General features: G+C 57.0%; 3 protein-coding genes across 7 annotated transcripts; 2 read left to right on the top strand and 1 right to left on the bottom strand.

Moving 5' to 3' along the window:
- The first annotated feature begins 780 nt into the window (after positions 1-780).
- On the top strand, positions 781-11,053 carry RIPPLY1 (ripply transcriptional repressor 1). 3 transcript variants are annotated; one of them, XM_068157518.1, is made up of 5 exons: positions 781-865; positions 9,293-9,604; positions 9,948-10,023; positions 10,622-10,692; positions 10,776-11,053. In XM_068157518.1, the coding sequence occupies exons 2-5, from the start codon at positions 9,513-9,515 to the stop codon at positions 11,005-11,007; spliced, it is 471 nt and encodes a 156-aa protein (XP_068013619.1). In that variant the 5' UTR covers positions 781-865; positions 9,293-9,512; the 3' UTR covers positions 11,008-11,053. The 3 variants fall into 3 exon arrangements, with proteins under 3 accessions (XP_068013619.1, XP_068013616.1, XP_068013620.1); XM_068157515.1 differs by lacking the exon at positions 781-865 and adding an exon at positions 6,231-6,313; XM_068157519.1 differs by lacking the exon at positions 781-865 and adding an exon at positions 7,182-7,234.
- On the bottom strand, positions 5,422-7,969 carry CLDN2 (claudin 2). The gene is made up of 2 exons (XM_068157514.1): positions 7,876-7,969; positions 5,422-6,787 (listed from the first exon to the last, which is right to left on the bottom strand). Exon 2 carries the CDS (start codon positions 6,604-6,606, stop codon positions 5,911-5,913), a length of 696 nt encoding a protein of 231 aa, XP_068013615.1. The 5' UTR covers positions 6,607-6,787; positions 7,876-7,969; the 3' UTR covers positions 5,422-5,910.
- A 310-nt stretch (positions 11,054-11,363) lies between the features above and the next one.
- Positions 11,364-21,130, top strand: PRRG3 (proline rich and Gla domain 3). Of its 3 annotated transcripts, XR_010989622.1 has the most exons (5): positions 11,364-11,447; positions 14,501-14,542; positions 14,748-14,796; positions 15,203-15,343; positions 16,075-16,662. XR_010989622.1 is itself a non-coding variant. In XM_068157513.1 (4 exons), the coding sequence occupies exons 2-4, from the start codon at positions 14,536-14,538 to the stop codon at positions 19,375-19,377; spliced, it is 705 nt and encodes a 234-aa protein (XP_068013614.1). In that variant the 5' UTR covers positions 11,364-11,447; positions 14,501-14,535; the 3' UTR covers positions 19,378-21,130. The 3 variants fall into 3 exon arrangements, 1 of the variants encoding a protein (XP_068013614.1); XR_010989621.1 differs by lacking the exon at positions 14,748-14,796; XM_068157513.1 differs by lacking the exons at positions 14,748-14,796; positions 15,203-15,343; positions 16,075-16,662 and adding exons at positions 18,162-18,322; positions 18,841-21,130.
- Positions 21,131-21,368: the final 238 nt, after the last annotated feature.

Genomic DNA, 21,368 nt, shown 5'->3' with positions numbered 1-21,368 from the left:
TTTTCTGTCTGTCAGCCTGCCCCAGATGCAGGCAGCCTGTGTGGCCTCTGACTGCACAGACATGGAGAGAGCAGCCTTGCACAGGCTGGTGGCGGCTGGGCCTGGGGAGAAATGACCTGGCCAGGCTGCCATCTGGAAACACCATTAAAAAAAAGATGGGTTGGGAAGAAGAGAAGACAAATGAGGAAGCACTTTCTTGTGGGGGGGGAAATCAGAGGTTAATTTGCCCCCTTGCCTGTCCATGCTCTGCAAAATGTGGTGCTTGGCCTTTCAGTATTACTTAGGTTGGAAGAGACCTCAAAGATCGTCGAGTCCAACCTGTCACCACAGACCTCATGACTAGAGTAAGGAGGACACTACTGCCTTTGCTGCAGCCAGAGGAAAATTGTCCCTGTGAAAGTGTACTGGAATAGCTCAAAGGGCACAGGGGTATCATGGACATGGAGCCAGCAGCAGTTACAGCCTGTCCTTAGCTCTATAATACCTGCACATTCCCTGGGCCTTGGAAAATGGAATTGCTCCCTCTTCCCTCAAAAGGAAAGGCAATGAAGTGATAATGAAAATGCATCAGTCAGGGCAATCTTGGGAGCACCTACCAGGTGGAGCTGGTGGAGTGGGACTTTGTTCCAATGACCTGAGAAACCTAAAGAGAGAGCTTTTCTAGGAAAGCAAATTCCAAGCAGTGACATTGTTTGTGACGTGGGTGATGTCGTGCTTTTGGCCTTTTTTAGCAGGTTGGACATCCCAGAAGCAGAGGGTGTGGCAAGTTCTGTGGAAACAGGCACCTGCCTTGAGGAAAGATTGGCTCTCTGGCGAGGGAAAAGCTTCACCAAAGCACACCCTTCCTCTGCAATCCCGAGTGGAGGTAAGAGGCAAAACCCAAGTGATGCTGAAACCTCCCTGATTTTTCTGCTTCGGGATTGACTGGTGGCTTCCAGGCTCCTGCTGCACAGCAGAGAGCTCAAGGGGCTTGGCTGTGTCTGGAGTCTAAGTGTCTTCTAGGTAGGAACCTAGGTTAGCAGCTGCTGAAACGTTCATGCCCTCAAGTGTACCTCGAGTGTGGATACAGCTGGATTGCCTGGGGTGTCTCTGCAGGCTGGCTGATGTAGTTGCAGCTCAGTTTGGTCATGTGAAGGAGTTTGGGATTCTCTGGTCTTCCTCTTTCCTGTGCAATGCAGTACAGCTTAACCATCAATTGGCAGCAGAGCTGCTGATGGTGCAGGACAATTTCTCTTCTCTGGGCCAGTTCTCCAGGGCAGGTTTTGGCTGGAGATGAAGTCTGGTTTTACCAATACTTCTGCAGAAGTCCCTGAAGGAGCTTCTGCTTCCATCACCCCTAAAGTGTGTCTCACTGATAGAGCTCCTTTTGCTTCCTGAATTGCTGCAGGTTCTACTGATAAAGCCTTGCTGCTGCAGATGGTGTGTGTGCTAGGTTCAGTGAGTTTGCTAACCTGCAGCTTCCTCTAGTGTAGATTAGACTCAAATGATGGAAGGTTTCTGATTGTGATGCCTATGCAATGCTTGGCAGATCAAACCTCCATGCCCTTTACAGGTATCATGGCCTTGTGAGATAAATCTTTTTATAACTCTCCTGATAGGATTTCCAAGCTGTTGTTCAGAGCCAGCTGGGGAGGTACTTTCTAGCAATCATCTCTGGGCCTCCCAAAGGTCTCTGTTTCCTCTGGTGTCATCGAGTTCCTTCTGACCTAATTCACTCACAGCTTTCTTTAAAGACCAGAAGAACCTTCTGAAGTGCCTTTAAGCAGGCCTCTTCCAGGAGGCCATGGAAAGCCATGAGTTTGTGGACAGGCTGAAGGTGTTTTCCAAAGAGGACCTGTTGTCTTGTTACCTCTCACCTCCATTGCAACATCTTCCATTCAAACCAGAAGTGCCAGGTGCCAGCAGGCTCATGGCAGTGCCCTGGTTGTATAATTCCAGATGGGGCCAACCCCGAGGCTTTGGGAGGGCAGGAAGCCTTTGGAGGTAAAATGTGAATGCAAATTCCAGGCAAGTATCATAGGTGAAACCATGAGGCTGTTTCCTGGGCTAGAGTGTGGCCAACAGTGGGGACACAGAGTAAGGAATGGGGCAGAGAATGCATTGCCCTTTCTCGCAGGCACAGTCCAGGGCCTGAGCTGTTGCCTTAGCCCACTCAGGATTTCAAGTACCTGAGAGCAGCCCCTCTCCATAGTACATCCTCTGCTGCTGCTGGAAAGGCAGCTGTAGTGCTATGGGTAGGTAGAATTTGTCCTCTTCCACACCAGCACTGCCTTGCCTAGGGGTTGGGAGGCTCTGGTGTGGCACAGGAGGCAGCTAGGAGTGTGCTGTAGCTGGGAGAAGGGTAGAGGAATGTCAAGGTCCTTTCCAAGTGCCTCAGCCCATCAGGAACTTGGCCTGAATTTTCATACCCCTCCCACCTCTCCTATCTGAGCACTTGTCAGGGGCTGTGGGCAGAGACAGGCTCTCCCAGCACCTGACCTGATACTCCTCAGAGTGATTGTATGGGTTATCTGCTGCTGCTTCAGGTCAGCAGTGCTGGACAGGAAGGAGAGGCAGGTCAGGGTGGCCGGAAGGAGCTAAGCAAGCTGTGCTAGCCTGGAGGGCTTGAGGGAGAGGCAGGAGGTCTGGGATCTGGCTGGGCCAGGGACAAACCTGTGCCCCTTCATGCCCTGGGCATCCCTACCCAGTGCTCTGGATGAGAAGGGGTATTGCTGGGTAAGGGAAGCAGAAAGGTGCTTTGGCTGGGGCATCACCAGGAGTGCTGGGGCTTGTGGTGCCCAGAGGGCAAGGGCTGGCTGCAGAGGGCTTGGTGATGAATTTGTGTCATTTCCTCTGCAGAAGCTGTGGATGGGACTTTTTGCATGTTTCTCATGACCATCTGATGATGCAGCCACTGGCCCAAGTGCAGCTGCATATTTGTGTGTGCTGTGTGTTTATTGCTCTATTGCCTGTATTACTTTTGAAGATAAGGAGATGTTAGTATTTTATTGCCCCTTTTCTTCATCTGAGGCACCATCCAAAGCAAGAAGAGAGGGAATGGGCTGGTTTCCCTGAACAGGTGATGTGGCATTGCAGCCTGGCCCTCCAGCAAGGGCCTGCAAGGCTCCCTGCTCCTCTCTTCTGTCCTGTGAGGCAGAGGCTCCAGCCCTGCAGCTCAGAGGGAGCCACTCATTCTCCACTCAACCCTCTTCCACGCTGCTTTCACTGTGGCTGCTTGTCTCCTTTGCATCCTGCTTCTGTCCTGAGCTGGGGCCCTACTCCTCTCTGGCTTTCCAGTGGCTCACTGAGCCAGTGAGGGGCAGAGGTGACCCAAGAGGCTTTCTCTGTACCTGCCGCCTGGTTTGGCTCCATCACTTGCTCACTGTTTGTGGAGCTGGATTCTGGGTCTAGCTGGGCTCCCATCCTCTCTGGTCCTGGGCTGGGCTGCATCCAGCCTGCCCTCAAAGGCTGCTTATCAACAATGGGGGAGGCAGCTATTGCACAAGGCAGAGATAACCACCCCATGGGTACACCCAGTGTCCTTCCCCTCCTTGGCCTCTGCTCCTACTAGTAAAGAAGTGGTAAACCCCTTTGTAACTTGCCTTGCCCTGTAGCCATGTTTCACATCTTTGGGTGCCTTCAAATTAAAGGCCAAGAAAGCTGGGAGGGAGAAAACTTCCCCTCCCTGAGCCCACCCCTGCTTAATGAAGGGGCTGCCCCCTGGCAGGACTGGAGGCACGGCAGGGCTGGGGAGAGGCTCGCCCCCTGGTCAGTGTGACTCAGCTCAGCTCCCCTCCGGTGCCACTGCTGAAACTGCTGTGCCGCACCCAGGGGATGGGGATCTGGCCTTGCACTGGTAAGACAGAAACAGGAGGGGCTGTTGGGCCCCCTTGCAGTGCCTCTCCTCTGCACTCCCCTGCCCAAACCACAGGGGTTTCTGTACCCAGCTCCAAGCTCTGCCTGCCCTTGCCTGTGCTGGCTGCCTCTCTCCTTTTGGGGGCCGGGGGGGAGAAGCCAGCCTCACACGGTTGGCTGTGCAAAAGCTGACTCCTTCAAACCCAGAAATTTTCCCTTCTGCTGCTTAAATTAAAGTGTTAATAAGCTCCACAGCAATCAAAATCTGAACCAAGCATTTCAAATGCCCCTTTGTTTGATTAGCAGAGCCCTTGCCCGCAGACACAGGCGACGCTGTCTGGCCCTGCAGCGCAGGGTAGGAGGTGCGGGGCAAGGACACAGCACCCAGGAATTCCTCCTCTCTGGGTGTGCAGCCTCTCATACCAACTATTTTCTCGCCTCCTCCCTTCATCAGCTGCCCAGAAACAAAATGATTCTGGCTGAAGGACTTTAAGTGAACTGATGGCACCAAGGGGGATGTAGCTGGCAGGCTAAGCCCCTTCTGTACTTTCCATCCTCTGCATCCAGGACTCTCTTTTCCCTGGGGCAGCAGTAAGTAACTCGGCCCAGGGCTGGGGTGGTGCTTTGTCCCTTGGCCATGGGAAGAGGGTGACTGGCCTCTGCCATGGAATCCATGCTGGTCCCCTGCAGCAAGGGTCACCCTGGGCATAGATCCCCAGGTGGCCTCTTGCTCTGTGAGGAGGAGAAAAGTGACTTGCTGTTATCAGGAGAGTATTAACCCCACAGCAAACATCATTTCACTGGTGCAAGGGTAACAGTGGTGACGTCTGAGCAGGAAACATGGTTCCTTCCTCTCTGACTCCTAAATTGCTTTATGAGGGGCCAGCATCCTGCTCTCTGGAGGGCAGAGAGCCAGGGTAAGGGGGTCACTGGGTGGCCCTGTGCTGTGGCACAGCAGCACAGGAGTTATCTTGCATCTGCTGGTGGGACTTCAGAGAAGGCCTGCCCATCCCTTGGGGCTTAACATTTTCTTGCTCAGGGCATTTTTCCTCCCACAACAGACCCATCTGCAGGACCCCTCTGCAGCTGTGTTGGGGTGCTCAGCCTCTGCTGGGGCCAGTGGCTGTGCTGGGTGCTCAGGGTTGTGCTGCCTCCTGGGTGCTAGTGCTCTCAGAGTGGTGGGCTCTCCCCACTGCCTAGGGTCCTTGATATGCCACATGTATCTGGGAGCAGAAAATTCCCCTCCGAGTATCCCAGTCCCATGATAGCTGCATGCTTAGAAGAGAGCAGGGCTGGGGGAAGTGGTGGTGTTGCCTGCTGTTAGCCTCTAGGGAGCCATGCTTGTCACTGCTGGCACCCTCACAATGGTGACACATTGCAGCCTCCTAACATGGTGCTCGGGGCAAACTATGCAGGGGAGTGACACCCACCCAGTGTCCTGGGTGGCAAAGCCATGGTGGGTGCATGGGGACACAGGCTGGAACAAGGGCTTGGGGCACCCTCTGAACCATGGACCTGACAAGAGGGTGAGTGTAGCCCCCACCACAGCCTGCCCTGCTGGCAGGGCCCCTCAGTGCCAGAGAAAAGCTCAGCCACAGCCTAGCTAGAAACACAGATTTATTACTCTATCAGTTTGTAACCAGCACAACTCCCACAGCTGTGACTCTGAGCCCATGCAGATGCCCTGACCCCACTGTGATACCCCCACAGCCAGTGGGATGCTTCCTAAGGGCACAAGCCCACCCACCCCCATCCAGGCAGGTTTGTTGGGGCTGCAGGCTGGGGTCCACCTGTGCCAGGGGCTGCCTGTGAGCTAGCAGCACGAAGGAGGAAACAGAAGCTGGATTTGGAGCTCTTCACCAATGTAAGCCACCAGCTGGGATGTCTGAGCAGTCATATAGCTCTCAGGGTCTCTGGGGGGAGAGTGGAATCAAGCCCCCCAAGCACGTGAGAGAGAGAGAGGGCTGAGCATGGGAGATGCTACCATGTCCACTCTTCTTACCGTGCTCCCTTGGTGCCAGCCCAGATGCTTTGGGGAGGCAGGAGAGGTGCCAGCCCCGTTCCCACCCACAGCTGCTACACGTATCCTGTCAGGTTGTAGGAGTTGACTTCACTCTTGGTCTTCTGTATCTGGCTGACGGGGGGCGGGGGACTCTTGCCTGCCAGCAGCCGGGGCTGGTGGGCATCCGAGTAGGTGACGGTTGTGTCCCGGGCAGGGCAGGAGGTGCAGAGGATGAAGCCACCAGTGAAGGACAAGAGGGAGGAGATGATGCCCAGGTAAAGTGCCTCCCCGAGCTCGAACTTCATGCTGTCAGGCAGGACGGGGTTGTAGAAGTCCCGCAGCACGACGTGGATGTTCCACACCAAGGGGATGAAGCAGAGCAGCCCTGCCAGGATGAAGGCTGCGCCGCCGGCCACCGCCACCCGGTCCTTGCCCGGCGAGCCCTGGTTGAAGATCGTGCACCTCATGCCCATGACGGTGAGCAGGCAGGCGAGGGAGGAGACGGTGCAGGAGCTGACCATCAGGGCTTGGGCCGCCTGGATGTCAGCAGGCAGGTTGAGCAGGGAGCTGTAGATGTCGCACTGGGTGATGCCCGTGCTGTACGTGGCGCACTCCATCCACAGCCCCTTGGTGAAGCTGACGGCCGTGACGATGCTGGAGCCGATGTGGGAGCTGACCTTCCAGCTGGGCAGCAGCGTGGCTGTCAGCGTGCCTATGTAGCCCAGAAAGGCCACGACGTAGCCCAGCAGCTGGAGCCCCACGGAGACCATGCTGCTGGCTGGCTAGCAGCTGCCGGCTGGCTAGCAGCTCCTCGGGGCTCGCGGCTTCTCGTCTGGCTTGCTCCCACACGCTTACCTTCCCATGGCCCTGCCGGCTCCGCTCGCTGTGCCACGGCTCCACCCCGCTCCCAGGGGTGCTGGTTTTGTGTGGACACCGGCACGTGGGTGGGACCTGGGGGGAGGAGAAGCTACCTGCAAGAGTGGAAAGCGAGCCCTCCCCGATTAACGATTGACCCAAGCCCGTGGGGGAGCGCCAAGTGCACTTTCACCTCCACTATCTCCCCGGCCACACTTCAGAGGCAGAGCAGCGCTGCCCAGGAAGGATGCCAAAGCCCTCCCTTGTGCCAGGGCCGTGGGCAGGGATGGAGAGCTGGATGCTGGAGGGGGAAAAATGCCCACTGCCTTACTGGAGATCCCTTGTCTTCTGTGACATGGAAGAAAAAAAGCTACAGCTGTGCCACGTTATTTGGGACCTGCCAGAGGTGGCTTTAGGTGGTGATCCTGATGCTCCCCAAGCTGGGGAAGGGGGATTGTGGCCTTGTCACCATCTGCGTGGGGGGTCACTCAATACATCTGCAGCTACTCAGCACCCACCCTGAGCTGCTCTGGCAGGACAGTGGTATGTGTCTATCTGAGCCTGACCTGTGGCTATTGGCCTCTGTGTGCTGCTGGAAACGATGGGGAGGGATGCATGGGACAGTGATGCCTACATCCCCAGGAGAGCCTGGAGGTCCATGGAGGGCAGAATTACACCAGAGCAAAGCACACTAGCAGTGCCTCAGGCATGCTTCCCGGGAATGCCCTGGCTGAGTGAGGTGACCCATCCCTCAGCGGGATGAGCACACTGGGGTGCAGCTATGCTTGCTGATGCTAGTGGGGTTTTTCTGCCAGTGCTAGTCTCCTGCCCACAGCCCTAGGTGCAGGCCTTGTTCCAAAATCCCTCCCCCACAGTGCCTTGTGAAACCAGACCGAGCCCACACCACAGCAGGCTGACACCGTGGCCAGCAGCCTCTCACCCTGGGAATGCTCCCAGCTGAGAGTGCCGCTACCACCCAGTGCCTCCCTCTCCTCCCTCCTCTCCCTCTACCCTGCTGGCAGCTCAGATACCAAAGTTCCCCAATTCTCTATCTCCTTTCCTCTGTGCTAACCAAGACCTCCCACTCTGCCTCAGGGGTGTTGCTGCACAAGAAACACCTGGGCTGCTCGAGGTGCTGACAAAAAAGGCACGGGAGGGCCGTGCTGGAACTTGATGGTACTTACGGAAGCAGCTGGAGACACAGGGTGGGATGGAGGGTGGCTGTGGCCAGGGGTCACCCAGGACTGGAGGTGGCTGGCTGGGGCAGGGTGAGCGGCCGGGGCCCCAGCCCAGGGGATCAGGGACTGTGAATTGTTTAGCTACAGCTTTGCAAAATCCATCTGCAAATGTCAGCCTGGATCAGAGGCTTACTGCAGATCAGAATTAAACCCTTTCAGCCTCGGGAAGGATTGAGGAGCTGGGATGCCTTGTTTTGCTCATTATCTATTCATTATCAGGGTAGGTTTGCTTAAGTGGCTCAGGTCTGGTTTGCTGTCACCTTTCTGGCGGTCAGCTGGTGGTCAGCAGGTGACTGCTTGCTACTACTGTCCGTGTGTCTGCTTTGGGCTGCGTTGCCTGTGCTGAGATCGGAGGGGCAGTGACACGCCAGCAGATTGAACTCCCCACGCCTGCAGGGTGATTTGGGGCTTTTGGTTCACTCCTCCTGGCACTGCTGGTCCTCGGTGGGGTTTGTTGTTTCAAGACTCCTGGCCCAAATGAGGAGCAAATGGAGACGGTAATGAGGGCTGTGCTGGCCCCGTGCCCCCTCCTGCTCGCCGGCTGCTGCAGATGGAGAGGGGCAGGGAGGGCCCCTGGTGACAAATTGTGCTCAGAGCTGGGCAGGGTTCAGCCGGTGTTTGGACAGGGGTGTTTGGATGCTGATAGCAGAGCTACAGCAGGGACCATTTGCTATTTTCTTTCCTTGTCCCAAATTGAAACCCTCCCAGGAGTGGGAGGTAATCTCTCTGCCAGCAGCACCTTGCCTGGGGAGCTTGGGCAGGAGCAGTGGGCACAGACAAGATGTGTGGTGGTGCTGAGGGGGTGGAGGTGCCCCAGCTTTGCACTCTTGTATCATGAAGCTTTTCTGTACCTCCTGCTATGGTCCACATCTCAAAAAGCCAAAGGAGAGGGCAGGCAGCATGGGCAAGTGTGTGCAGTGTGGGAATGGGGCCTGTCAACTCCCCAGGGTGATGTGAGCAGGGTGCCCAAGCAGGACCATTGGCCTAGCTTGTGCCTGAGGTCTACCCCTGTTGTTAATCTTCCCTCCCTGTCCCCTCTTGAGCATCCCATCACCAGTTTTCTGCTCACTGCAGCCCATCACATGTGCATCAGCCTGTCACCAGAGCATATATATCACATAGTCCTTATCATGGCCACTGTGCTGTCCTCATCACAAGTTCGCCACGCTCTCACTCTTCCATACCCCTTCTGCTGCCCTAGCATTTCCCATCCCTTCCCCACATTCCCTCTCCCTTATGCAAATGGCTACAAAGAGCACTTAATCATCCTTGTTAATTGTCTTTGCCCTCCCCTGTTTCCCCCTGGGGATTTTCTCACAAATGGTGTCTAACTTTTCTCCTCTGTGTTTTGCTTTTCCACCAGGGGTTGCAGCTACTCTGTCCCCAGCCTTCCCCTGACCCTCTGTTTACACAACTGGGACAAATTTCACACACTGGGAACCACTGTCCCCACACCCCCAGTCCCTTGCTCCTTTGCCCTTGCCCCTGCCCTGAAGAATTTGTGAGTCACTGCCTGGGGCAGGGCTATAAAGGTGTCCTTGCAGTGGTCTGCAGTGTCAGAAGGGACATCATTGCCTGCCACCATGGAAGCTGCTGCCTGTTGCCTGCCTCCCCACAGACTCCAGGCGCCTGTGACCAGTGCTCATCCAGCCTCAGAGCTGGAGCAAGGGGGAAGGTACCTGGATGCTCTGCAGACTGGGGAGGGTGGGGAGAACAGAGGGTGTATGGGAAGTGGGATGGGACAGGCTCTGGCTGGGTTGGGGTGAAGTCTGTGTGGCTGCCTGCTGTGGTGGGGACCTGCAGCAGCAGTGGGTGGGAGAGAGTGCCCAGGGGCTCCCAAGGGTCCTGTAGGCTGAACCTGGGTGTGGAGCACTGAAGCTGTGGTGGAACAACTGCACCTGCATGTCCCTGAACCCCTACCCACGCAGCTGGTGGTGTGCTGTAGCGGGGGGAAGAAAGCAATGGGGCAGAGGGCTAGGGTGGGTGGCTGTTGTGCTGAACTTGCTCTCTGCACCTAGATCTCTGCCTCTCTGGAGACCATGGCTGCCCCGAAGAGAGGAGGGAGCTGAGCGGCAGATGGCGCAGACAGACACCGTGAGTTTTACACTCCCTGCTCTGTGTGTCCCCCTGGCTTCCCAGTGGCAGGGCTAGAGTCCCTGTTTGGCAGAAAACAACCCTCTCACCCTAGCCTCCTTCACCCCCAGCACCGTGCCCATCTCCCCTGGTGCACCACCCCTGTGCCCCACAAGCCATGCAGCCTTGCTGGGGCAGGGCCAGGCAGAACCCCTGAGCAACCACAGCCAGCACAGCCCTGCTGCAGGACCTGAAAGGGGCACCTGGTCCCAGGCCTGGTAGGCATTCCTCAGGGGGTTAGCAGGATGCCTGGGCATGAGCTTTTGGGCAGGCGAGGAGATTATGCTGGCAGAAAGCCCATGGGGGAGGGTAGATGTCTGTTTCCTTGGTGGTGGCATGAGGACCTAAACCCAGGGGCAGAGGAGGGAAGTGTTTAACAGTTTCAGTCCAGGCTGACTCTGCAGGGGTCTGCCAGGTCTGTGGGGCATTATTCGATGGGAGAGAAAAGTCTTTGCCCTCACTGGCAGCTCATGTCCCCTTGTGCCCTGGTGCTGCCGTGCCAGAGCAGGCAGAATGAGGAGCCCTGGGACAGGTCCCACACTGACTTGTGTCTCCTCAGGCTTGGACTCAGGAGGCGGCAGGGGATGGCTGCCCCGATAAAGCGCTGCTGTTTTTCCACCACCCAGTCAGGTATGTCTCCTGCTGCTGGCTCCCCGGCTGGGACCGAGGGCAGTGGGCAGGAGGGGGCTCTCACCCCGGCTCTCCCCACACAGGCTTCTCTGGCCCAAGTCCAAGTCCTTCGACTATCTGTATAGTGTGGGGGAGAAGCTGCTGGAGAACTTTCCTGTGCAGGCCACCCTCTGCCTCTACGAGGACTCGGGCAGTGAGGACGAGGAAGAGGAAGAAGAAGAGGAAGAAGAGGAGGAAGAAGAAGAAGAGGAGGAGGCAGGGTACACGGCTGAACGTCCCCCGCCGCAGGCAGGCAGCCCAGGCAAGCTGGTGTGAGGGCGTGGTGAAGTAGACGAGGGCAGGCCTGACGGCACCGAGGAGACACAGGCAGACGCCTCCCCGCGGGCAGCCTGTAGACAGGCGGCGGGTACGAACCTCTCCGCCCAGCGTCAGCGACCCACCGGGGCTCCAGCGGCCCCCACGCCCCCGGCACATCCCGGCGGCGCCGCCCCGGGCAGGGGGACTACAGCTCCCATCAGCCGTAAGCCTCATTGGCTGCCAGGGTCTCCCGGGTTGGGGGAGGAGCGTGCGGCCCCGCCCACCCCTTCCCTGCTCCGCGTTCCAATCGCAGGAGGAGGAAGGGGGCGCGCGGTGGCTGCGGGGGGCTGATTGGACGAGGGGCGGTGCCGGGGCGGGAGGAAAAGGGCGGGGGCGGGGCCTTCCCCTCCCCGTTCACGGGAGGGAACGGCTGCGGCGGGGTGCGAGGCCGCCATGAGGTAGGGGTGGGGCGGCGCTGGCGGGGCACGGGGCGAGGGGTAGGCAGGTAGGGGCAGGGGGACAGGAAGTACGGAGCTGGTTACGGGATGCTGGGGCAGGAAGGAAGGGGCCGGGGCCCGGTGGGTGGGGGTCGTGGAGCTGGCAAAGGGATTATAGGCATTTGGCTGAGATGTGGCGGTGGGGCAGGGTGTGGTGATGGGGTTCATCTGGGACTAGCAAATCCCGCTCAGTTGGATAAACTCACATTGGGCTGATGGGACAGATGAGCTTGGAGGGGGACACTGCTGCAGGGTGACACTAGAAACTGAGGGCGATGGAAGTAATTTGGAATTGGGTTTGGGCAGTGCTGGGGTGGAGGGGCCGGGGCAGGGGCTGGGCAGGGGCAAGCACGAGGGCTGGCTCTGTGGGGTCGGATGGGTTCCAAAGGCTGTTTTGGGAGGGCAAGGCTTCCTGGCAGCCTGTGGGGACCCCGCGATCCCTGGCAAGTGGAGTCGGTGCAGCCTCTTCTCCTCGCTGTGGATCTTGGCACGGAAAACCCCAAATATTGCTGGGATCCTGCTGAGCGGCTGGCAGCCGCGGCTACGTGATGCCAGGAGAGCCGGCAGCCTCCCTGCGTGCTGTGGCACGTCACTGGTGTCTGTGGATCCCCCTGACCTGTACCTGTATCCCCCAGCCTGGAGAAGAGGTGTGGTCCCCATACCCCCCACCCGGTTGAGGTCTGCGGGGGTCCGGCGCCGCACGCACGAGCTTTTGCCAGCACGATTTCCTCCTTTGGCATCGGTGACGGGAGCGGGGGCGGAGATGTGGGGGAGCCCGGGGGGGGACACAAATGTGTGACTGCAGCATCCTCACTCCCGGCTGCATCCCCCGCGCCTCCTCATGGTTGCCTTGGCAACCTCCTATCGATGGGGTATTTATAGATGAGGCCAACGCGTGTTAGGAAGCTGGAGGGCGGGGGGGGACCGGGACCCGGTGGGCGACTGCTAGGTCAGCCTCCAGCTTCAGTCTGCTCTCGGCGTGCGTGGCTGCGCGGAGGCAGGAGGGATGCTGCTCGCCTCGGCGTCACTGCCTGCGGTGTAGTTCAGCTTCTCCTGCTCTTTGGAGCCAGGGGAGGTGGTTAGGATTGTGCATGTGTAAATAAAAATCAGTGTCTGGGATGTCTGCCCTTCTAAGGGCTGCTTGTGCTTGTAGGGTTGTGTAGACCTGGCTTCTTGTTGCACTGGAATAAACCATCTCTGAGCTCTGACACTGGGTGCGTTGGCACGGATGCTTGGGAAATAATTAAAGTCTTCCTGACTTAATAAATGTGTTTCTTGGTGTATGATCTGACTGAGGGAGGTGGAGGTCCTGAGAAATGTAGTCCTGGTTATCCTTATTTCTGTATTTCTCTTCTGTTTGTCAGAGGGGGACAATCCCCACTGTGAGTGTGGAAACTGTGGCAACTTGCCCACGTGTGTGCTCTTCTGCCCTCTGGGCTTGGGTCTCCTCATAGAAACTGAAGCCAGCAAAAGCAGATCAGGTGATCCCCACTCAGAGCTGTAGCAGCCTGTGGGGACCATGCATCCAGAGGCTGCTCTCAGCCCCCAGAACAGCTCAGAGAAGCGGGGCTGAGTGTGCATCTTACAGAGAAAAAGCCTTCTGGTACAGGTTTTGGGGTGCAGGGGGTAGCAGACCCATCTCCTGTAATTTGGTGCTCTGCTGCTTGTCTTTCTGCCTGCCTAAACTCCAGACTGAAGTTTACAATCTGAGTTTTGCAAACTGTTGGAAAGAAGCTTCTTTCTACCTCTGGAGACACCTCCAGGCTTGCTTTGCCTCTTGGCACTTGTGGTGGAGGAACCTCAGAAACCCCAGGGAAGGTGTGGAGAGGCACTAGTTTTACTGAGCAGGTGGCTGTTGGAGAGGTGTGGTAGTGCCTGCTGTGGTGGGGTGCTCCAGCTCTCCTGTGCACCTGGATGCCTGCCTTTTATGTGAAATGAGGAACATTTCTAGCCCTGCTGGCCCCATGAATGGCTCTGTGCTGTCCCTGACCTTGCTCCAGCTGAGTGGGCTCGAGTGCTTTAGGGATAACTGAACATCCGAAGTCCTGGACCTGAAATCAGCCTGTGGTTTAGTTCCTGCTGTTTCTAGCCACGTTTGCTCCTCATCCTCTGTAGATCCCTGTAGGAGCTAGTTTGTTTTATCCTCTCTGTCTCCTGACAGAGTTGTGGCTTTGCCACAGCTTGGTGCCATGCAAGGAGATGAGTTTGCTCAGGACAGTGATTGGTGGGGCACTGAGCACAAGGAGAAGACAAAGCATGAAAAACATGAGAGTGAAAGTGCTCCTGCAAGCACAAAGGGACATACTCAGCTTCTGAAGGTCTCTGTTTTACTCCTGTGAGGTTTGGTTTAGTTTAGTGCAATTCTGCTTCTGAAGCTATTGTTCTGGGTGTGCAGGGAGCTCTGTCACTCCTGCTGCTGCCCTTAGCTTGGCCCAACAACCTTTAGGGGATGCCTGTCCTTCTCTTTCCCATTGTGTAGTCAGCTTTTGGACAGAGGAGAAAACAGCATGGCCTTGCTTATTGCAGAATGTGGGTAGGAAGTGCAGAAGTGGGAACTGGTATGGCTGTGAAGCTGATTTAAAACAGGATGATTGCTCTACCTGCATCTCATCTCTTGTGTGAGGAAAGAACACCAGGCTGCTTCCAGCAGCTTCTGACATTCAGGTCATCTTGTCTGATGATGTTATGGGGACTCGTTCTCCATCATCTTCCTACTTCACTTGCCCACAGCCCTCTGGGCTTCCAGTGCAGGGCAGTAGCCTTCCATGGGCTCGTGCAGCATGAGTACCTCAGAGACCTGCCCCAGGCTCTTGGAGAGCTGTAGGGTGCCCTCAGCTGCTCCAGTCCCTCAAGCCATGTGATGAGTGAGGAGGCAGTGGCACTGCTTGGGCTGGGAGCTATTGTGGGCCCACCAGATGCTTTCTGCATGAATTTTGACCCCGGGTGGTGGAGGTCTTGGGATTCAAGGGGTGAAATTTAAGCTGTCAGTGATTCTCCTGTTTTCTTCTCTGCAGGTAGGCAGGAGCCCCCTGTAGCCGAGTGAGGCAGCATGGCAAGTAAGTGTTCCCCAGTCAAGATGGAGAGGTGGTGGTGGTGCTGGAGGAGAGAAGGGGAATATTTGGCACTCCAAGGAAGGAGTGTCTGTGCTTCTTGGGGGGTGTGTGTGTTATTCTCCATGGAGAGCAGAGCTCAGCAGAGCTCTTATCCCTGGATGTGGTTTGAAGTCCAACCTGACTTGTGCTTCTTTCTTCCCTGTGCAAGGTGGGAGTCGAGATGAGGTGCTGAAGGGCTGCCCTCTCCAGGACTCCCTGTATGTTGCAGCGTTTCTTTGTCTGTGTGATGCTTGCTGTGCAAGGCAGGGCTCCCCGAGGCTCTCTGGAGTCACTGGCCTCTCTCCAGGGGCTGCCGATCCGTGCTGGCACGCCCTAGCAATGATGCTCCTCGTAGCTCAGAACTGGCCCCCCACCAGCCGCCCATCCTGGGGGCCACGCTGCTGTGCGTGGCTGGTGGCAGTGGGGGGCTGTGCTGGCAGCGGATGGGCGGCCGCCTGACTCGGCCCCGCCAGGAGCTTACCGCGGCGCGCCTCGGCCGCGGGAGGTGTGCCTGGCAGGTGGGGCTAAAGCCGTGCCGAGACGGCGGAGGGAGCAGGGTGGCGGCTGGTGAGAGAGGTCTGTGCAGAGCTGGACTCAACCCTCCCTCCTCGCTCTTCCGGGCAGCCGGGGCGGAGGCTGCGCGCAGGGCTCTGGTGGGAGCTGAGGAGGACGCCGGCTGCGTGCGGGAGATGCAGAGATTCGCTCGGGGAGGCCCCACAGCCGCCCGTGACACAGGAGGCAGCAGGAGGACCCGAGGGATGACAGGTATGCCTTTCATTGTCTGTGCTCTGCTGGCTGGGGAGGGAGCAGAGGGCTTCAGGCAGCGATTTTAAAAGGCAGATTTAATCTTCTGGTAATGAGGAGGGTACCTGGCTGGGGCCCTGCCTACCTCCGCTGCCGTCTTTCCTCTCTCTCCCAGAGCTGAGGTGCTGGCTCACCAGCACTTACTGGTTGTGGGAAGGTGTCCCCTGTGGTGGCAGTGTTCCCCACAAAGCTGTCCCTATCATGTGCTCTCCAGCAGCGTGCAGCCCTGGCTATCCCTTCTGCAGACACAGCCACACCTCGTTCTGCAGAGACGGGGGATGTCCCCACCAGCTGGGCAGCAGAGTTGTGGGGTAGTGGTGTGGCCAAGCCTGCCTTCCACCAAGGGCCAGCAGCACCTCGGGAAACTCAGCAGGGATACAATGAACCCAGCCTGCTCCCCCTGCCTAAAGCTCTGATCTTTCCTGAGCACCGGTTCTCCAACTGGTGTGGGGAGACTTGGAGAGGCACAAGGGGTCAGTACTGAGGCTGCTGGGCCTTGGGAAGTCCCTTCTGCTCTGCTCAGTTGTCTGCTCTTTGGGCCAGTTGGGCATCCAGGCTGGAGAAGAGAGTTGGCAAGGCTCTTGTTTCCTGAGGGCCATTAGTTTCCCTGCTCTGCTTCCAGGCACTTGGGAGCTCTTTGTAAAAGAGGGGAGGGAACAGTGACTTAGTTTCTGCTTTTCTACCATTTCTAGGTCCCTGAAGGAAATTGGATGTGGGAAGAGGCACACACCTCCATCGTGGCATGCTTCCAGTCAGAACATTGCTCCTGATACCTGCCTGTGTATCTGTTTTTACATCCTGCCCAGCTGAGCATGGCAAAGTAGGGAAGTGTCATGTGGCTGGTATCTGCAGGGATGGAAGACTCTGACAGTGGGATCTGCAGCCAAGCTTGTTGCTCCCAGGTGTGCTGAGGACGTTGGCAAAAGGCTCAGACTCAGGTGCTGAAGTGCTTGATCATGCTGGGAGGCAAAGGAGGTGAGGCCAGACTTCTCCAGCAAGGAGTGAGCCATTTGTGGAAGGGATAGTGTCTTTGTAAAACATCCTCTTATGCTGGGAAGGCTCAAGAGAAGGTTGGCCTGGCAGCCTGCTCCCTCTCCAACCAGAATAGCCCTCCTCCACTGCAGAAGTCAAAGCAAGCTGATCCCTTCCCTCCTGCAAGATGCCTTCTGTGCCTCTTGAAAATGCCTTTTCTCAGTTGTCCTTGTGAAACAAAAAATACTAAACCCCCAAAAGTTTGCATAATAAAGTTGATTCTGAGGGAAGGTCTCTGACTCACATCATTCATACTGCTCTTCATTCACAGCTCAGTGGTTCAGCTCTCTGCAAACTCTCTCGCCGAAGCAATCCATTAATAAGTCATGGGAGGAAAATGCACCTACACAGCACAAGGAGAGCGCAGTGCCTCTGAGCACGGGATGGTGTAGCACAGTAGTAGTTCCTTGTGCCGTGGTCTTGTCCTTGCTTTGTTATTTACAAACACTATTACAAGTACCTTGCTGCTTTTAGGAGCAGGACATGTGGAAGGCAAAGCAGGAGGAAAGCTGCCAGTCCCTCTGGTAAAAGGCTGCTAATGAAAGAAGCTGATAGCTTCTCACTGAGTGTTCTGTCTTTTGATCTTCACCAAGCTCCTTATCGAAGGAGTGGGTTTGTGTGGCAGCCAAGCTACCCTGCTGGGAGACTCTGGCTGTCCCCTTGCCTCCTTGTCCTGCATCTGTAATGTTGCTGCAGTGTGTGAGTTGGTTCATCTGGTTGATTTCAATGGAAGGCTGAGCCTGAGGGTGAAGGAGGTAAAAGGGTTTGTGCAGATCAGCCAGCTGAACCGATGCATCTTCCTCAAGGGAAGCAGCATGACTTTGTGGCTGGCTTGGGAAGAGATGGTGGCAGCCTGCAGCTGAGTGTGTTGGGCTGCACTACAGAAACTCCTCCACGAAATGTGTGCATGGGATGTTTGGGTCCTTGAAGGATTGTGGTTTGTGGGGAGTATCTGCTTTCTGGGCAACAACTTGTTTGCCCCTAGTGTGCCGCTCCAGGTCCTGGTAGGTGCTTGCTTCCCACACCTTGTGGAGATCTCCCTCCTGCAGTATGGGGGGAGAGGCTTTGAAAGGGCAGGCAGGAAGGTGCTGTTCCTGCACAGCCTGGCTTCCTGTCTGCATGCTTTGTGGGAAGATCTGATGTGGGCAACACAGAGCCTCCTGGGCTTTGGGAGCAGAGGAAGGCTTGTGAGGCCTCTGCACCAAAATGCAGTGGGGATAAGAATGTGATGTCATCTGAGGAGAAATTGCTGAAGCTCCTGTCAGTATCTGACTCATGACCCCCTGTGCTGTCTCCATGTGTTGGGGAGGTTTGCCTTTGTTGGGTTTGGGCTTGGAAGGAAACAGTCTCTGCCCACCAGCCCCGTGGGGTCTTGCTCACCCAGTGGGATCTCCTTTGCCCTGCAGCAAATGGGCAGCAAGGTGAAATCCCTTCAGGGGCAGGATTTTGAAATCAAGTCTTTTCAGAGCCTTCTGTCTCCAGCTGTCCTGTGTGGTCTGCAGCTGCCACTTCCAATGCCTGAAAGCATGTTCCTGGTGCCATATATCTCTGGGTGGATCCAAAGAACTCCGTTCCCCTCTGGGTGTGCTCTCTCACTGTGGGCACTCTGCTGTGCTACCTGAATTGTGGCCCTTTTGGTGTTTGGGATGCCTGCATCACCAAAATTCAGTGAAAAAGCCTGGCTGGGCAGAGGACAAGCATGGGGGTGTCCTCCCTGCTCAGCAGGTCTCTGCCTTTTGTCTTGCAGTGTTCCTGGGGGCCAGGAACGCCCACTCGGTCCTGAAGCGCTTTCCCCGAGCCAACGGCTTCCTGGAGGAGATCCGGCAGGGCACCATCGAGCGGGAGTGCATCGAGGAGGTCTGCAGCTATGAGGAGGTCAAGGAAGTGTTCGAGAACAAGGAGAAGACGGTGAGTTTGGCCTGCCCTGCTCCCCAGTGGCTGTGGGAGGGCTTACGTCTTAGTAAGCTGGGGGCAGAGATGGAAAGCACAGCGGGAGCAGCCTCTCCTGATGGCTTTGTCCTCTTCTTTCTGCAAGCAGCGTGCTGTGACTTCACTTTCCAGCATGACTTTGCCTTCCCGGGCAACGCCATGACCTTGCTGTTGCCAGGACAGCCAGGCCACAGCTGCAGGTCGAGCTGGCACTCCCACGGCAAGTGTGGGAAATTGTCCCTGACTCCAGGCTGGAGCTGGTGTTAACCAAACTTCTCCTGCTCGTTGTGGAGGCTGTTGGCTGCTGTTGAGGGATGTCCCCATGATCTTTTGTGGTGGCTCCCAGGGTGCCTCATATGCTGGCAGCCGTGGTGAGAGTGCTGAGGGACGGCCAAAAAGATGCCTGTTTTGTGGACCTAGGGAGGGCACTGGTGGTGGTGGTGGGGAGGTGCTTGCCCCACCTGCAGCACATGTGTTGTTCTTTGCTCCTGCCACAGATGGAGTTCTGGAAGGGCTACACCAACTCTGTCTACTCTGTCAAGGACCCCGGGCACAGCACGGAGCGCTCAGACGCTATGTACGTGGTGGTACCCCTCTTGGGAGTGGCTCTTCTGATAGTCATCGCCCTCTTCATCATCTGGAGGTGCCAGCTTCAAAAGGCCACCCGCCACCGCCCTTCCTACGCTCAGAACCGATACCTGGCCAGCCGAACGGGACGCAGCCTCCCCAGGGTCATGGTGTACCGGGAGCGGTCGCAGAGCCAAGGGGAAACCCAGTACCAGCGAGAAACCAGCAACCGGGGAGCTGGGGATGGCAGAGCTGGGGGCACCCCCCAGCAGGATGGCACCCTCTACCCGCCAGAGCATTCGACCTCTGTCCTCTCCAGACTGTCCAGTGCCACCCCTCCACCTTCCTATGAGGAGGTGACGGGCCACCCCGAGAGCAGCAGTGGCGAAGAGACCAGCGTCTCCTACAACGAGCCCCCTCCCAAGTATGAAGAGATCATGGCCGCTGCCCCTGCCCTGGGCAAATAGCAGCTCTGCCTCCCTCCTGCCCCTCCACACACTCATGCTTACCCACCCTCCCTTCGCCGTGCTTGGGACCCCCTTCAGGTGCCAGCGGGCACCCCGCCTCACTTGTGCAAGCTGGTGCCATCACGCAATAGCCTTACCCTCCTAACCAAAAATAGCTGTCCCCAGGCGGGGTGAGGCTGGGCTGAGGGGATGGCTCTGGAGCCAGCCAGCCAGCGGCCCCTCATTCCCTGCTCACCTAAGTGCTGTAGCAGCCAGAGCAGCTTGTTCCTGGCTCGATGTGGGGGTCTCCTCACGGTGCATTTGATTTCCTCACTTTCCCCTCCAGCAGACACAGCATTTCCCATGGTTTAAACGGCCTCGCCGCCTCCCTGGGGCACTGCTCAGCCTTACCCTGCATCCTCATTGGGCCCTGTATTGCTGCTCAGGGCTCTGATTAGGAATTGGGGATGCAGGAGAGGTGCAGTCAATTTCTGCCCATCCCCACAGTTGGTGTCCACGCTCTGTGTTTGGGGAAGGTTCCTCCCTCGTGTGGATTTGCTGCCAGGTGGGAGTGGGGAGCCCGGCCCATCCCGCCGGAGCCTGCAGTGCTGTTTGCTGTCCACAGATCGTGGAGGAGCAGTCAGGGAGGTGCTCTCTGATCTCCTAGATCCCTTTGCAAAGGGGGGAAAGACTTGTGATGGTCTTGCATGTCAGGTAAGTGACTTTGGAGTAGTGGGTCTTTTACCTGATGATCTCTGCTTTCCCCCTGTGGGGTGCCAGCCAGCTGGAGGTCTGGCTGCAGCAGAGTTGGCAGGTGGGATCACCTCTGACCTCAAGCTAAAGGTAGTCCCATGCTTTAAGAGATGGGATGCTCCTTTTTCCTGGAGCATGGCCTGTCTTGTGTCTGCCCTAGAGATAGGATGCTGGATGTGGATGGGCCCCAAACCTCCTCTTCTCCTTGGGGCTCCTTGTCCTCCAGAGCAGGTAAATGGGAATGCAAGACCCTACTCTCCTGCAGGCCCTTGTGGTGGCCATAGTGCTTGGTGGTCATAGCCCTGGTGTGGAGAGCGTTTGACAGAGGCAGCTGCAGAGGTGAGAGCTGACTGATCATGCCATGATCCAGTGATGCCAGTAGGTTGGGAGCAGGGCCAAATCCTGTCTAGGTGGTTGTGGTGCCAGGACAGGACAGAACCAGGTACCTCACTGTGGGACCAGAGCATCCCTTTTTCCTGGGCAGCTGTGTTTGGAGTTCAAGCAACGGCTCTGTCCTTTCCCTATCATGTCTGATGGGCTGAAAAGGTGGTTGTGCTCACCAGCCCACCAGGATTAGTCCAGAAGCTCTCAGCACTGCCACCTCTTGGTGTTCACCCCAGCACCAGTCTCTCCACCAGCACTGAAAGGCTATTGTACATCCATCAGCTGCCTGCACCCCGCTGGGTCCCAGCGATGCTTTCACAGCAGGTACCCTCAGCCCAGAGCTGAGGCTTTGCCCAGCATGGCCGTCTCTGGGGCAGGACCTGTGGGGTTTGCAGCTGCTGGCACTTTTGTCTGTCCCTTCCCCAGCCTTTACTCTGCCTTTTGGCCTTAGTAAAGTGGGGTTATGGGAAGATGTGACTGAGTGTCAGGGTCACAGCCTGGAAAAGACCAGAGGGAGACAGAAGGGCTGTGTGTCCTCTGTCTTTGCTGCTCGGTCAGTATCCCTGCTGTTTGTATTCTGTACAACCTGGTATATTTCTGTGCAGAAAAAGGTATTTATTAAAAAACCCTCACAGTCTGAGTGGCACAGGGTGGCTTTTTCCTGCGAGGGGGATGTCTTACTGGGCACAGTTGCATTTCCATCTCGTGGGGGTGCTGGGGCTCAGCTCGGCCGGCGGGCAGTCATGGGATACTCTTCTCATGGGATGCAGCTGCAGCACAGTCCTCAGTGAGGAGAGGACCAGCACTGGAGGTGAGGTATGTACTGCTACAGGGCTGAGAATGAGCCCCACACATCCAACAGGTGCCTTTGACCT

This window comes from Melanerpes formicivorus, unplaced genomic scaffold, assembly GCF_026170545.1.
Source record: "Melanerpes formicivorus ecotype bairdi unplaced genomic scaffold, bMelFor1.0.p_v2 SCAF_37, whole genome shotgun sequence".
In the NCBI taxonomy this organism is placed as follows: Eukaryota; Metazoa; Chordata; class Aves; order Piciformes; family Picidae; genus Melanerpes; species Melanerpes formicivorus.
This window is presented reverse-complemented; position numbering and strand designations above follow the sequence as displayed.